Source organism: Ipomoea nil, unplaced genomic scaffold (assembly GCF_001879475.1).
Source record: "Ipomoea nil cultivar Tokyo-kokei standard unplaced genomic scaffold, Asagao_1.1 scaffold2792, whole genome shotgun sequence".
NCBI lineage: Eukaryota > Viridiplantae > Streptophyta > Magnoliopsida > Solanales > Convolvulaceae > Ipomoea > Ipomoea nil.
In genome coordinates, this window is record NW_017619220.1 from 1,951,859 (window position 1) to 1,968,307 (window position 16,449).

General features: G+C 34.7%; 1 protein-coding gene across 2 annotated transcripts; it reads right to left on the minus strand.

Moving 5' to 3' along the window:
• Nucleotides 1-9,763: 9,763 nt before the first annotated feature.
• On the minus strand, nucleotides 9,764-13,614 carry LOC109157802 (putative serine/threonine-protein kinase). Of its 2 annotated transcripts, none has more exons than XM_019305643.1 (6): nucleotides 13,331-13,614; nucleotides 13,040-13,152; nucleotides 12,128-12,338; nucleotides 11,333-11,570; nucleotides 11,027-11,114; nucleotides 9,764-10,347 (listed from the first exon to the last, which is right to left on the minus strand). In XM_019305643.1, the coding sequence occupies exons 1-6, from the start codon at nucleotides 13,392-13,394 to the stop codon at nucleotides 10,012-10,014; spliced, it is 1,050 nt and encodes a 349-aa protein (XP_019161188.1). In that variant the 5' UTR covers nucleotides 13,395-13,614; the 3' UTR covers nucleotides 9,764-10,011. The 2 variants fall into 2 exon arrangements, with proteins under 2 accessions (XP_019161188.1, XP_019161187.1); XM_019305642.1 differs by having other exon boundaries at nucleotides 11,027-11,177.
• Between the last annotated feature and the right edge of the window lie 2,835 nt (nucleotides 13,615-16,449).

Sequence of the window (16,449 nt, forward strand, 5' to 3'; positions counted from 1 at the left end):
ATAGAGAGGCGAGGTTAGTATTTATAGAAACTTTCGGATGGTCAGTTATAAATATGGTGTTCATTTTCTAAGAAACTACAAAAATGCCTAATCGCTTAAACGGTTCGTACGATTTATGCTGATTTAACAAATTTATCAATTTATTTCAAAAAAAAAAAAAGAAAAACACAAATTTATCAACCAAATCTTATGGATTGTTTGGATTGATATACTTGCAATTCAAATATAACACAATTCTTTGGCCACTCGAAGTATCATATTTAGTTAGAGGGAATTGTAACTTATCTGTCGAATTGGAACTCTTATAAGAATTGTAAATCGGGGTGGAAAGAAAAGAAAAAAAAAATGACCATTTTGTCATTTATTATTGTTGTTGTTGTTGTTATTGTTAAATAAGAGCATTTTAGTTTTTATATAACTTTTTTCCATTTTAATTTTCAATAATTATATTTCTCTTTACCAAATAATATAATTTGAATTATTACTTTATTCACACCTTACTTTTTTTTTTCATCAAATTACAATTCATTTCCTCTCTAATTCTTTCTTTCCAACCAAACGTCTTGTCATGCTCTCATTTGAGTAGTTTGTGATATGTTAATTGTTAACTAATTTATAAATAATTAATAAATGATTTAGCCCATTTTGATGATACAATTTTGGAATAAGGATCAAATAGGCCATTGAACTACACACAAAAATACAATCAGGCCATTAAACTCAAAAAAAAAAAGTGCAATTAAATCCCTGAACAACACAAAATGTTACAATTAAGCCAAAAATGACTTGTTTACCTGAAGGGGAGGTTACCATATTAAATAATACTTTTAAATTTTGTTTTAATAATTTAAAATAACAAAACTAAATTTAAAAAAAAAAAAAAAAGATTTTACGTTTCGTCTCCGACCGGGGACGAAGAGCTCTTCGTCCCTGGCCGGAGACAAAGAAGGTTCTTCGTCTCCATCGCCGGCCAAGGACGAAGAGCTCTTAGTCTCCAGGCTGCCGGAGATGAAGATTGGTTCTTCGTCTCCGGCGGCAAACCTCTTTTTTTTTTTTTAATTTTAAATTATTATAATAAATAAAAAATTATTATTTTAACATGATAACCTCCACATCAGCAAGTTAACAAGTAAACAGATTATTTTTGGCCCAATTGCAACATTTTGTGTTGTTTAGTGACCCAATTGCATTCTTTTTAAGTTCAATGACTTAATTGAATTTTCTTATGTAGTTTGATGGCCTATTTGACCATTATTCCTACAATTTTTAATCGTTCAATTCTAATATTTTATATACCTGATTCAGTTATAATGAGATAATTAAATGAAAAGTTCAAAATCAAAAGATAAAGTCAAATTCAAATGAAATACAAATTCCATCCAAGCATCCTCGGCCAAATTCCATCATTATTACATGGACCATGGTCCACACAATTGTATGAACCATAAATAAAAAGTACATTTTTAATATACTAAGGATATATTATCTATGTATGTAAGGTACATTTTTTGAAAGTACATTTTTAATATACTTAATGTACATTATTTTATTGTTCAAAAAAAGGTATATATAAGGTACATTATTTTATTGTTCAAAAAAGGTACATTATTTTATATAATGTACTTTCAATACAAAAATAATGTACCTTCAATACAAAAATAATGTACTTTTAATATATTAAAAATGTACCTAATATTCATGGTTCACACAATTATGTGGACCATGGTCCATACAATAATTTGCCGGCCAAATTGGAGTTGGCCTAATAGCTCAGCTCAACAAATTTAAGTCTATGAAGCCTAATCAACATAGTTTATTTGAAAATCAAGAGTTAGGATTAATATATGCTAAGTCAAGTTGACTTATTGCAATATTGTGTTGGTCATTTATGCAAAGTCATTTTTAGGAAGAGTTAATTCCAGTAATGGTCCTCCGACTATATTGATTTTCTAAAATTAGTCCTTGACTTTTAATTTGGACACTTTAGGTCCTTTGACTTTCAATTTCTTTCCAATTGAGGTCCTTTCGTCAGAATACGGTTAATTGAATTTTAAATGAAGGGGTAAACTCATCATTTCACCTGCCTATGTATTATTCTTAGTATTTCTCCATTGTATACGCGATATAAATGAAGATAATCTTAGTCAAAACCCTAAAATGTTCCTCGTCGTTCCCCAATTGCTGACTACTCGTGTGTGCGTTCCTCTATTATTGAAATGTTTACAAGGTATAACAGCGAAATACGAAGGGAGAAATACGAAGAATAATACATAGGAAGGTGAAAGGACGAGTTTACTCCTTCATTTAAAGTCTAATGAACCGTATTCTAATGAAAGGACCTCAATTGGAAAGAAATTGAAAGTCAAGGGACCTAAAGTGTCCAAATTAAAAGTCAGGGACTAATTTTGGAAAATCACTATAGTCGGAGGACCATTACTGGAATTAACTCTTTTTAGGAAGTTAAACAAATTAGCTCAATTTGAAAATCCTCCTTTGCAATATGATACATTAAGTAATGTTATATAAATCAAAATTTTGTTATCAAATCTCTTGTCTTAAATATCATAATTAACTCATGATTACGTCAATTAATTTGAAAGTTTTTTTTTTTTTTAACAAACACAAGCATTTCATTCAACTCAAGTCAGATTGAAGTACATGAATAACATGAAAAAATGGAAAAGCAAAACATACAGCACAGTCAGACTTAGATAAAGTTTCCCGAGCTAATACATGGGTAGCTCTATTTACCGACCACTTAACAAACAAGAAACTGTGGTTAGAAAACTCTCTAGCTAGTTTCTTAACATCATTACATTGTGCTCATATGGCACCTTTGTGATTCACCTTGAGAAAAGGTCACATGATCGAACCCATGGGCTGCAATAGATAGAGAAAATATAGAACAGATACAAGCTCTTTCATCAAGCATTCTAAAATTCAACTCAACCCATTTGATAAACGAACTACAGTTTCCAAAAGATACTCCCCCAAACAACATCCCAACAAGCTCTAGCTATCTCACATTGAACAAAAATATGGAGGACTACTTCATCATCATCGTTGCACATTTGACAATAGTATGGGACCGGAACATGTTTCACCAAGGTTTTAAAAGGCGAAGGCGTGCCTTGAGGCGATGCGTAAGCCTTGAGGCGTATTAAGGCGTAAGCCTCAATTTTTATACAATGAGTCTATGTTGCTGTAGATTGATATTTACTGTTTCTGCTCATTTATGTTTTTGGCCTTTGCATGATCAAGCTAAAAAGCAAATTATCCGCAACCGCAAGTTGATGATTTCATTTGTTGGCTTGATTTTGTAGCTTTTTATAGAACCCCCTCACCAAGAAAATGGCTGAATTGATGATGTCAAATAACGGGGTCTGAGGATGGAAACCCCACATGCTTTTGGATTTTGTAGGATGTAGGGACATTTTTTTGTGACTTTGAATTGAGTTACCAATTGTCTTTTAATTTCTATACTGGATGTACTTTATTGGGAAGACTTATATTTTCATGCAATAAGAGAAGCTATTCTACAGCCTCAAACACGCACACAGAGTCAATAACGCCTTCTTTTGAGGCTCGATCTCATGACCTCCCACATGGGAGAGGTCACTTCATGTCATCTGAGCACAAGGTGTTTGGCTCCCATAGTATAATTTACCCTAAGAACTCGGATTTTTAGCATAAATGTAATAACACTGAGGCAGAAATTTTGCAGAAATCCAAACCCTAATTCCCCAACCCTAGCTTCTAATTCAATCCAAATTGTTTAGCATAAACACACACATTGATACAATCAGATAATATTTAGATGAATTGAATTTGACAGCTTATTACATTACAAGAGAAAATCTAACCTTCAATTTTTCACACCACTTTACTGAGTTCTTCACGGCGGCAGCGGTTGGAGCGACGGCGGCAGATGAGGGAGGCGGCGATGGCGTAAAGGTTGGAGGCGGCGAGAGCACTGTCGACGGAGATGGCGGTGTTTAGACGGAAATTTTGCAATGAAGAGCAAAGTAGTAGACGGGAAAATTTGCAAAGAGGGAAATTTCGCGCTAAGTGTTCTGATGACTAAAAAATTGCAGAGGGAAAGAATTGAAGGAATTATTTTGATTTTGCAAAGAGGGAAATAACATAACATATACCATATACTATGTACTAATATAATTATGAAAATAATGAAATTTTATTTTAATTTTATAATAAGCTTTCATTTTTTTTAAAAAAATTAAATAAGTATATTCATGGTTTTATAGGGACCGGTCCACCATAAACTGGGTATATAGGTATAGAATGGGGGTAAGAAAATATTAGCTTTATTATTCGGAGCGCTAGACCCAAAATAGTACTGGGTATATAGGTACAGAACGTGAGGTAAGAAAATATAGTAACTTTATTACCTGGGGTGTACCGGGTATATAGGTACAGAACGGGAGGTAATAAAATAGTAGCTTTATTACCCGGGGTGCTAGGTCCAAAATAGTTCATAATTTCTATACTATAGATTCTGAATTTCTATACTATAAGTTCATAATTTCTATACTATAGATTCATAATTTCTATACTATGATAATTTCTATACTGTAGATTCATAAAATCTTTACTGTAGATTCATAATTTCTAAACCGTAGATTCATAATTTAAATACAGTAGATTCATAATTTCTATACACTAGATTCATAATTTCTACACTGCAGATTCATAATATCTGAACTATAGATTCATAATTTCTATACTGTAGATTCATAAAATATTTACTGTAGATTCATAAGTTCTAAACCGTAGATTCATAATTTAAATACAATAGATTCATAATTTCTATACAATAGATTCATAATTTCTACACTACAAATTCATAATATTGAACTGTAGATTCATAATTTCTGTATTGTTGATTCATAATTTCTAAACTGTATAGTTATCAAATTATGAATATAGGGAATATAAAGAGTTCAACAATAGGGAATATGAACATAGAGTTCTGTAATTGTGAATATATATAAAGTTCAATCATTATGAATATGAATTTCAAAAATTATGAATATATAGTTCAGTAATTATAAACATAGAACAGTGTGCACCATGCATGGTGCACACGGTTGCACAACATAATTTGCCCTTTATTACCCGGGGGGCTTTATTATCCAGACAGTTGGCGGCCCAATTACAAAGATCGCGGCCAAAGAAATGGGCTATAGCTAACTGTACTACATCAACTACTCTTCCATATCCATTCTCCACATGTCTCATGCATGCCGGAAGGGTCGATTACCAACCTATAGCTAACCTTGTTAGTCATGTGCTAGCCGGAAGAGCGTCGATTACCAACCCCCTATCATACCGGCCTTACCCCTCCACACCATACTGCACCATTCTGAACACCACAGTACACCACAACACACCGGGTCGCACCCCCTTAGGACCAGGGGCACGGTTAAAGTGTCCAGGGGCGCACCACCCTGCCCGCCCACGCCATAGACTGAGGTGATCGGCTGGATACGTCGTCGGGCAGTCGCCGGCCGGTCATGACGGTGGTCAAAGCTGCCATCCCGAAGTTATAGGTAAAATATAAGGTGTAACGCTTTAATAAACAAGAGTTGGTATGGCTTGGTGAGTTTAACCTAGCTTGTTTGTTATGTTAGAGATCTCTAGTTTTATTCTTCCTTGTAACATCCTTAACTTATTTTATAAAATTGTTGTCTTGGTTCTTAGAGACAACACAGAAGCAACAACAGCTATATGCTAGATGTCGCGCATGAGTATAAGGGTTGGTGTTGCTCGGTTGGTTAAAGCCTTGTTTGTTATGTTGGATGTTATATGTTTGACTCTTGTTGGTAACATCCTTGCTTTTATTTTATAGAACTGTTGTCTTTTATAAAATAATAATGCCCGTTGTCTTTGTAGTCTTGCGTATTCAAGTACGTTTAAAGACAACATACCAAAGACAACGGTTAAATAAAACCGACAACGGTTTTGTAAAACCTTTGTCCTTGTAGTGTTGTGTATTCAAGTGCTATTAAAGACAACACACAAATGACAACGGTTAAATAAAATCGTTGTCCTTTATAAAATAATATTGCGCAAAGACAGCAGTGCTTTATAATCGTTATCTTTGTAGTGTTGTGTATTCAAGTACGCTAAAAGACAACATACCAAAGACAACGGTTAAATAAAACCGTTGTCTTAAAGAAATAAGAACGCGCAACGATATAAAATTGTTGTCGTTGTAGTGTTGTGTATTCAAGTGCTATTAAAGACAACACACAAATGACAACGGTTAAATAAAACTGTTGTCTTTTAAAAAATAATAATGCGCAAAGTCAACGGTTTTAAAAAACCGTTGTCTTTGTAGTGTTGTTTATTCAAGTACACTTAAAGACAATATATCAAAGACAATAGTTAAATAAAATCGTTGTCTTTTAACAAATAATAATGCGCAAAGACAACGGTTTTAAAAAACCATTGTCTTTGTAGTGCTGTTTATTCAAGTACACTTAAGACAACATATCAAAGACAACGGTTAAATAAAATTGCTGTCTTTAAATTAAAAAAATGCACATAGACAACCCGTTGTTGTTGAAGTGTTGTATTTTCTCAAATTGCACAAAGACAACACACTTATAACAACGGTTAAGTAAAAACCGTTGTCTTTGACAAAAGTGTTGCATCAAAGACAACGGTTTTGGACCAAACTGTTGTCTTTTATACAAAAGACAACACTTTTGTTAAAAACTGTTGTCTTTCTACTGTTGTGTATGTGTATTTTTCTTGTAATGTTAGTTTCAATCCAGGTTATACCCTTGATTTATGTCCGTTTTTTCTATTAATTTTTTTTGTACCTTATGCTATAAAAGTTGTACTACATAATTTTTTGGACAAAAATATCCTTACCGTTATAACTTCTGTTATCTTTCCACATTATTATCACCATGCACATGCATACACAATATTTTTTCCTACATTCTTCAATGGTAAGTTTGATTTTATTTAGATTTTAATTAAATGTTACCATAGTTATATTTAGTAATTTATTATTTCTATAATTCTTACTTCAATAATATAGATATGAATTCTAGGATTATAAATAAATAAATAAATACACACACACACAGGGAACTCTCGGTTTTTTTGCTAGTATATGTTGATGACATCATTATGATGGCAACGATCCAGCATTAATTGATACATTACTACACCGCTTGTCCACTACCTTCAAGATTAGGGACCTTGGTGCCCCGAGCATCTTTTTAGACATTGAAACGCTCAAGGTTAATATCGGGCTTATTCTTTCTCAGCGTCGCTATATGGGCGACATTTTAATCCGAGCAGGAATGTCCGATTGCAAGCCACTCGCAACACCAGCTACAGTCACTCAGGCAGCTACTCCGTCAAGTCATCCGTTTGACAATCCGACTCAGTATCGTCGGATTGTAGGGGCTCTACAGTACCTCACTATCACTCGGCCGGATCTTTCCTATGCGGTAAACCGGTTGTGTCAGTTTATGCATTCTCTCACCGATGATTACTGGGGAGTGGGGACTGCTAAAACGTGTCCTGCAATATGTCAAAGGCACTCAAGACTATGACTTACGCTTGTCAGCTTCATCCTCTTCCGACATTCATGCTTTCTCCGATTCAGACTGGGCTGGCTGTCCGGTTGACAGGAAATCTACCAGTGGTTATGCAGTGTTTCTGGGGTCCAATCTCGTCTAGTGGCTCTCTCGCAAGCAACGCACGGGGGTGGCTCGCTCTTCGACTGAAGCAGAATACAAGGGCCTTGCTGATGTGTCTACCGAGGTCACTTGGGTTGTCTCATTACTCCGAGTGCTCGGTCTCCATTCGGGTAATCCAACAACTTTGTGGTGTGACAATTTGGGTGCCACGTACTTAGCCGCCAACCCGGGTTTCCATGCGTGGACTAAACATGTCGAGATCGATTATCACTTCGTTCGCGACAAGGTAGCATCAGGAGACTTCATTGTTAACTTTGTGTCTACGAAGGATCAGCTGGCCGATATATTCACAAAGTCGCTACCAGCACCGCGCTTTTAGGTTCTTTGGGACAAGCTCAATGGTGTTTCCCTCCAACCTTGTGCTTGAGGGGGTGTGTTAATAATAATATTATAATGTATACTTAATAGACTTGTGGTGGTAGTTTTAGTTGACTTTTCCTAGCCTATTGTATATGAGCCTTTTATGTTAGCTATTCCTATAGGACTCTATTATTGTAACCAATTGGAAATTTAATCCATTCTGAACCTGTAACTCTCATCTATTCTACTACCCTTAGATGTTAGAATATGTGATGACCATCCTCTAGATCGATAATTGAGTATTTGTTAGAGTTGCTCGCACAGGCTTAGCTCACGGGTTCAGTAGACAATATTTGGAAGAAGAGATCAAAGTTTGAACCTCGGCAGCGGCAGTGTGGGGATTATACTCAAAGTAGGCAAATCCCTTGTGCGCACTGACATTTGGCCCTGTTTGCTAAGCCATTGAATCACCGTGATTTACATCCTCCCAAATGCTGGCAAATTTTACTGTGGACCATGGTCCATGTAGTAGTGGGGTCCATGAAGTAAATATCATTCTAATTACACTTCAGTTTCATTTCACAATATTGCTCTATTTTTTAGTTTCATTTTCCACACACACTAGTTCCATTATAGCAATACCAAAGTATCATTTTAATTCAACTACAGTTTCATTTGACAATATACATTATTATATGAGTTCTATTTTGTAGTTTCATTTTCCACATACACTAGTTTAATTATAATAATGCTAAAGTATTATTTTAATTACACTCCACGTTAATTTGACAATATATGTTATTGTATAACTCTGAATTTTAGTTTTATTTTTCACACACACTAGTTTCATTTTAACAACATTAAAGTAGCATTTTAATTATACTACAGTTTCATTTGACAATATACGTTGTTGAATGAGCTCTGTTTTTTTGTTTCATTTTTCACACACACTAGTTTTATTTTAGCAACACTAAAGCATCATTTCAATTCTACTACAGTTTCATTTGACAACCATGGTCCACTGTATAACAATTGTCAAATGCTCAGGCCGGGATGTGGGATGCCTTGGGGTTGGAGATTCAACCTTTTGGGATAAAAGTATTTGTTCGAGTTTAGGTGAGCCTAAGGGTTTGGAACAATTTTGGTGAAAGTGAGAAATAAGTTAAAGCCAAATTAGGGAACTCTGTCACATTTTGTGATATTGAATAATGGCTCATAGCAATTGAGTGTTTCATCATATCCTTCCTCTATAGTCTACACAAATTAAATATGAACTTATGAGCCATACCAAACAGTGTGGACCATCTTAATGGCTCATTGTTCTTCATTCTCATGCCAGCCTCCAAAATCGAATTGCCATAACTGGTCTTTCCAGAACCCAACTACTTGAAAAATGTCATTTTCTCTTACTATATTCATATCTTGATGTGCCGTAAGTTTAGAAAAACATTTACAAGGGAAATGAAATAATATTTTTTAGCTGATAATTGTAAGTTGATTTGGTTAGTGGGTTTAACTAGTTGATAACATTATCAGATGGTAGAAAAGTGTTCAGTAAATTAGTTGTTAGCTGTTAGTTTTTTTTAATTTTAAAATTTTGGAGCAAAAAATTGTTACAAAAAGCTAATTAATCAAACATTCATATCAAGTCAAATTGCTAATAGTGATCAAATAAGCCAAAATTGACTGATAAGCTAATTATTTTACCAAACCGGGCCCAAATCATCACAAAATACAGTCTACACAAATTAGCTCGATCTTTGGCACCCCCAAGTATATAATCATGACGAAATAGAGTATCGTTCTGCTCCATTTGTCTTCCTAGGTTACCCAATCTTAAGATATTGTTGTCAGTTTTCATTGTGAAACTCCCTACTACGTACAGGTCAAAAGATAGTACACTTGAGGGGCTGCCATGTTTACAATTTGGGAACAATTGACAGAGTAAATTCATATAAAATCGAAGATTTTATAAGCTATCAAACTGGGTTGAAGTGGTTAAAGGAGAATTATGCTTGGTTGTCTGTGTATGAGAAGATGATGAAGTATGCGTGTTGTCAGAAACCAATTTTTTAGAGCTATGCGGTGATCTATACACTCCTGGCCCTGTCAAGACATCCTCGTTTAGTTTAACGTCTTTAGACAGCATTTGAATCACTTGTTTCATGTCTGGTCTTTTCTGAGAAGCTGCTTGGGTACAAAAGAGGCCAACTTTGATAAAGCGTGTTACTTCCGCCTCTGGATATTCTCTCAACTCCGGGTCTATGATTTCCACAAGCCTACCTTCTTCTCTCAGCTTCCATGTCTGCAAAAACGTTTTCTGCTATGATTAAGCGCTTACCACTACACCAAAAGTTATATAACAATCACATTTTCGAGAGGTAGGGTGCTGGACTAGCTTGCCCTTTCAGGCTACCGCCCAACAATTCCTCCACAATTAATCCAAAAACAATAGCTAGTAACGAAAACGCAACTTTATTTTCTTAACATTTTTGAGATGCAGGGTGCTAGTCTTGGCCCTTCAAGCCTCTGCCCTACAACCCCTTAGCCACCTGATGCTGGACTTGCCCCTTCAGGCCTCTGCCCTACTATCCCTTAGCCACCTGATGCACGACTTGGCCTTTCAGGCCTCTGTCCTACTATCCCTTAGCCACCTAGTGTTGAACTTGGCTCTTCAGGCCTCTGCCCAACAATTCCTTAGCCACTGGTGCTAGACTTGCCTTTCAGGCCTCTGTCCTACAATCCCTTAGCCACCTGGTGCTGGACTTGACCCTTCAGGCCTCCGCCCAACAATCTCCTAACCACCTGCTGCCACACTTAGCCCTTAACCGGCCTCCGCCCATCGTTTTCATTGTTTCATAAATTGCAGATACAGATGACAAAACAAAATACTCGGCTTTCATATGAAATGCTCATAAAAAATTAAACTTGCATTTGAAGTGAGGCATTATAGAGATTGAGAGGTGAATCTGTTGGAAACATACCCATTCCACCAGAATCAATAGATCTTCACCAAAGGCATCATAGCTACTACTTCTTCCGCTTATTATTTCCAGCACAAGCACCCCGAAACTATATACATCAGCCTTTTTTGTAAGTTGTCCTAACAATGCATATTCAGGAGCAAGGTATCCTCTGCAAAGTATCAGTTTATCGAGAAATTCAACAAAAGGGCTGAAGTAAATTAACATGTTTCATTTGCTTAAGTATTGAAAAAGAGAAGCTACATACTTAATATATATCACAAGAACAGTAGAGAAATACAATGAATGAATGAACACTATACTCACATTGTTCCTGCCACTCGGGTACTGACATGTGTTACATTGTCAGGGAATAGCTTTGCCAGACCGAAATCTCCAATTTTGGGATTAAGATTTCGGTCCAGAAGAATATTACTAGCCTTTATATCTCGGTGCACAATATGGTGCTCAGCTTCTTCATGAAGAAATGCTAGGCCAGAAGCTATTCCCAAACATATAGCAGCCCTCTTAGGCCAATCCATGTAAATGTGTTTGCTGCTGGTACCTGAAATCATAAACCTGTAGTTGTTAGTGTGATCAAAACTGTTCGGATTTTCCCGTATAATATATGTTATATATTAAGACCTTAATTATGTGGTGAAAATTTACTAGACTTATTAAGTAGTTTGCTTGGACTGAATAACTAGAAGTCGTTAGTCAATCAGACTTTGTGTTTAATATAAAGCCTATATTGACATGATATAGCCATATAGAATGTACAATATATAGCACATCAATACTCATGCTGCTCATAGTAATCTTAATACACCATCTAAGGTTCGGAGTCAAGTATGGGACAGACAAAACAGCTTAGAGGCAACACAACTGAAAACACATCACTATAATGGGAGATCAACCTCGCTCCTGCTTCTGCTACTATGAGGTTAGGTTTCTCGTAGACTTTATTCAAACGTTAGACTATATTGAACTACCAGTATATTAATAAGAACAAGACAATGGTTCTCAAGGAAGAAGAATTCATTGTAACACAACATGTGAGAACCTCCATTGAACTACAAGTATATTAATACACTCAAGCACTTCAAAGTTTGTGATAGTTACCAAGTAAAGCATTGGCAAGGCTGTTGTTCTCCAAGTATTCATATACCAAAATTCTATTTCTCCCTTCAACACAACAACCGATCAGCTTAACAAGATTGGGGTGCAAGGTGTTTGAAATCGTATTAATTTCAGTCAAGAATTCATTAGTCCCTTGCTTAGATTCAGCAGAAAGACATTTGATAGCAACACAAGTTCCATCCTTTAAAGCCCCCTGCACATATATAGTAGTGGGGTAGGATGAAAAATATCTGAAGTAAAACACAAGTGTTAATGCCATCTGGGGTCCTCTTGAATATAGTGATTTTGTCATATTTAATCTTAAATTTTCAAGTTAACCACCCATGGTCCTTCAACTTTCAAATTTTAACCAGTCCTTGTCCTTCTACAGTTGGTTAAAATTTGAAAGTTTAAGGACAATAAGTGATTAACTTGAAAGTTGAAGAACTTAGTTAAAATTTGAAAGTTTAAGACTAAGGCTCTGTTTAGTAAAGTGGCTGTTAGCTGGTAGCTATTAACTGTTAGCTGATTGTGTTAATTAGAGGGTATAAATAGTTAATAACATTAGCTGATTGCAGAAAAGTGTTTGGTAAATTAGCTGTTAGCTGATAGCTGTTTGGTATAATTTCTTTTCTCAAAAAGCTAATTGAAAAAGTTGCTTAGAGTAGCTTTTTGAAATTTAGCCTTTTGGAGTTGCAAAAAGCTAATTAACCAAACATTTATATTGATATTTTAACTAAATCAAACAATTAATAATGGTCAAATAAGCCAAAATTGGCCTATAAGTCAATTTTTTACCAAACAGGGCCTAAACATTACAAAATCAGTATAATTGTAGGACCCGAGATGGCATTAACTCTAAAACACAAACATAAACTAAAGGCAAGAATGAAGACAAGGTGACATTAGTCTTACCCTGTAGACAACTCCAAAACCACCAACTCCTATTCTGTTTGATGGATGGAAATGTTTTGTTGCTAATCTAATGGCGTTATAGGAGAACAGTCTTGCGTTGTTGGTTTCAAGCTCTGGTTTTTCCAGAAAAGGTAAAAACAGAAAAAACAAATATCAGAGGGCACAATTCAGACCATCTCATTCAAGACACTAAACTCCATATATTCTTTATCAGTTTCAAGTAGGAATTTGAAACTAAAGTGAGAAGAAAGATGGGAGCAAGAAAAACAGCACAAAAAACATTCTGGGTACCTTGTTTCCTCATCCCTCTACGATCTTTACAAGATCCAAAAGCACCAAAGCAGCTGAAACCCATTGCTCCATGAAACAAACACGACACTTACTCCAACAAAGTTGAATAAAACATCAAAGAAACTCTGCTCTGCTCTGTTATAAAGCTAGCGCAAATTCAATCTAAAAGTTCAGTAAATTAGACATAGGAGTAATAGAAACGTGGATACTTATTCAGATACAGATACAGCAATATTGAGTTATCTGCGCTATGGGTAAAACCCGTTTTATAGCAATGCTAACGCGTCGCTTGCGCACTGAGGTTGGTTGGCATTAATAGGGTATGGAGATCGAGAAAGTACGCTGCCAAGTCCATATCACTATATCAGAGTTCAGACTATGTTGCATTTATAATGTTTATAAAATATTACTCCGTATAATTTTGAGTTAATACCCCCCCGAGTGCAAGCTGTGGTTATTGGAGTTTTAAATGACCTCCAATGAACTTTCATGTTTTTAAAAATAATCACCCGTGGTCTTTTTAGGACGTTTCGTGTCATTTTAAACTCGAGTTTCTAAAAAAAATTTAGGACCACGGATGGTTATTTTTTAAAACATGAAAGACCATTGGAGTTAATTTAAAACTCGGATGACCACAGCTGGTGAATTGTTAATACTCGGAGGACCATTGGAGGTATTAACTCTTATAATTTTCCATAGAGTTTGTTGCACAAGTCTTCTTGGTGTGATATACTTTGGAAAAATATTAAGTCCCTAAACTTTATTCGAAAAATTAATTAGACTTTTAAACTTTCAAAACTTACAATTAAACTCATAAACATATTATTTTAAAGCATTGAAGTCCAAAAATTGTTTGGTGACCTGTAATTGCAGGTCATTAGGGTTCCGACAACCCTCTGATAAGTCAACTAGTTTGCCTTCTTCAGTCGCCGAAGAAGGCGACAAGTTTGGTTGTTTTCTCCAAACGTGACCAGCGACTGTTAGATGGTTGCTGATTGTCGATCGCAGTTGTTTGACCCCAAAATCTCGCCAGAAGGTTGCCGTAACCCTAATGACATGCAACTATAGGTCACCAAAAGGTTTTTGGGCTTTAATGCTCCAAAATAACATGTTTATAGGTTTAATTGCAACTTTTGAAAGTTTAAGGACCTAATTGACTTTTCAAGTAAAGTTCAAGAGCCTATTTGACCATTTTTCCTTTACTTTTTCTTTATGTGATTTTTAGGTATTACATTTTGCATTGATCACCCTTAAGTAGTGACTCTAGTTTCTCTAGTCATAACAAAATATTACTCTCTTTGTCCTATTTTACATGTCATATTTAGTATTGATTGGTCAAACCAACTCTTTCTTCTTTGTTTATTTTCATTATTATTTTTGTGTTTAATAGTACTTTTTTAATATAGTTTCTAAATATATAAATTTTATATACTAATACTAAATTTAATATTATGAAAAATTGAATTAAAAATAAATTCAATCAAGCATCATTAACTGGACCAGACATATAAAATGAGACAAAGGAAATATAATTCATTGTGAATTACTTAGTTTTATCTCGAATTAATTAAATAAAAATAGCTATACATAATTATATTTAAGGCAAATTCTGCTATGAGACCATCTCATAGATCCTCATTCTTGAGATGAGTCAGTTTTTTTTTTTTTTTTTTTTTTTTTTTTTTTTTTTTTTTTTTACGTATTACATTTTTCCATATAAATATTGTAATTTTTATTATAAGTAACTTTTCAATTCTTAATATTATATTTTGATTTAAAAGTATTATACTTTTTTTATAATTAACAATTAAACAATTTATTCATTATTAGTATTATACTTTTTCTCATAAGTAACTATTCAACCTTAAATATTACATTTTAATTTAAAAGTATTACATTTTTACTATAAAATATAATATTTTTTCTTATAAATAACAAATAATTTATTCTTAATTAATATTACATTTTTCAATATAAATATTATATTTTCATCATTTTAGATGTAAACCACGAGGTGGTCCAGATCTTTCTCTGTCCGTTTAATGGTCCAGGTCCACCCGAGAGGCTGGGAGCTGGTCCGATGGGAATCGTCACTTGTGGAAATCAAACCCGAGTTATCCCAAAATTCTCCCTCACAAAAAGAGCTCATTTACCATTTGAGCTACCACCCCGGGTTATTATATTTTCATCATGACCCGTCTTGTTTCACATATACTCACCCTATATTTAAAATATGAATACGGTGATTCTTTTCTATGATGCAGAATTTAGATTTTTTTCTTTGTGTGCACCGGCATTTGGCCCTGTCTACTAATCCATTGAGTCACTGTGATTTACATCCTCTTACATGCTCTGTCAGGTCAGAATGTGGAGACCCTTTGAGTTGGGGATTCAGCCTTTTGGGGTAAGAATTTAGATTTTCAAGGGGGTGACCACAGTCCACAGCACAACACCTAAGACTGGAAAACAAGCTAAGGTTTGACCAGGTCGAAAAATGTTGTTTCTTCGCCAACAACATTCATGCATTCATTCCTCTGCCTCTTGAAATGGTCAACATGTTGCCATCACGTTCTAGAGACGTGCCTCATTTTTGACGATCCAACTTTTGACTGCACAGTTATTATTATTATTTTTGTTTGTTTCACATGAGAATGTTTATTAATTACGGAGCATCATTTATGAACCTATTATATAGTATTTAAGAATCACTACCCAATTATACATATACTAAAAATAATTAAGAAGTGTAGAAAAGGCTTTAGACAATAAACATAAAAGTGGCTCTATAATGGTGATTAAAATATTAGGCATTCTGAGTTCAATAAAGATCCTCATCATCATTTGTTACCATAGGGTGGGCATTTCAATTTTCGGATCAGTTTTTTCCATTTTAAAAAATAAAACCATTCAATTTAACATTATATTGTAGTTTGATTCGATTTGAAAAAGCTCAGTTTCGGCTCAGATTTGGTTCGGTTCGGTTTGTGCCCCATGCACACAATCAAGTGATCAACACCTACACACAATAAATAATTAAGAGCCTTAATTGGAATGTAGATTACAGAGGAGAAGCCAAAAATATAATGTTGGCCACCTTTAAAGGGTTTCGTTACTCTCTC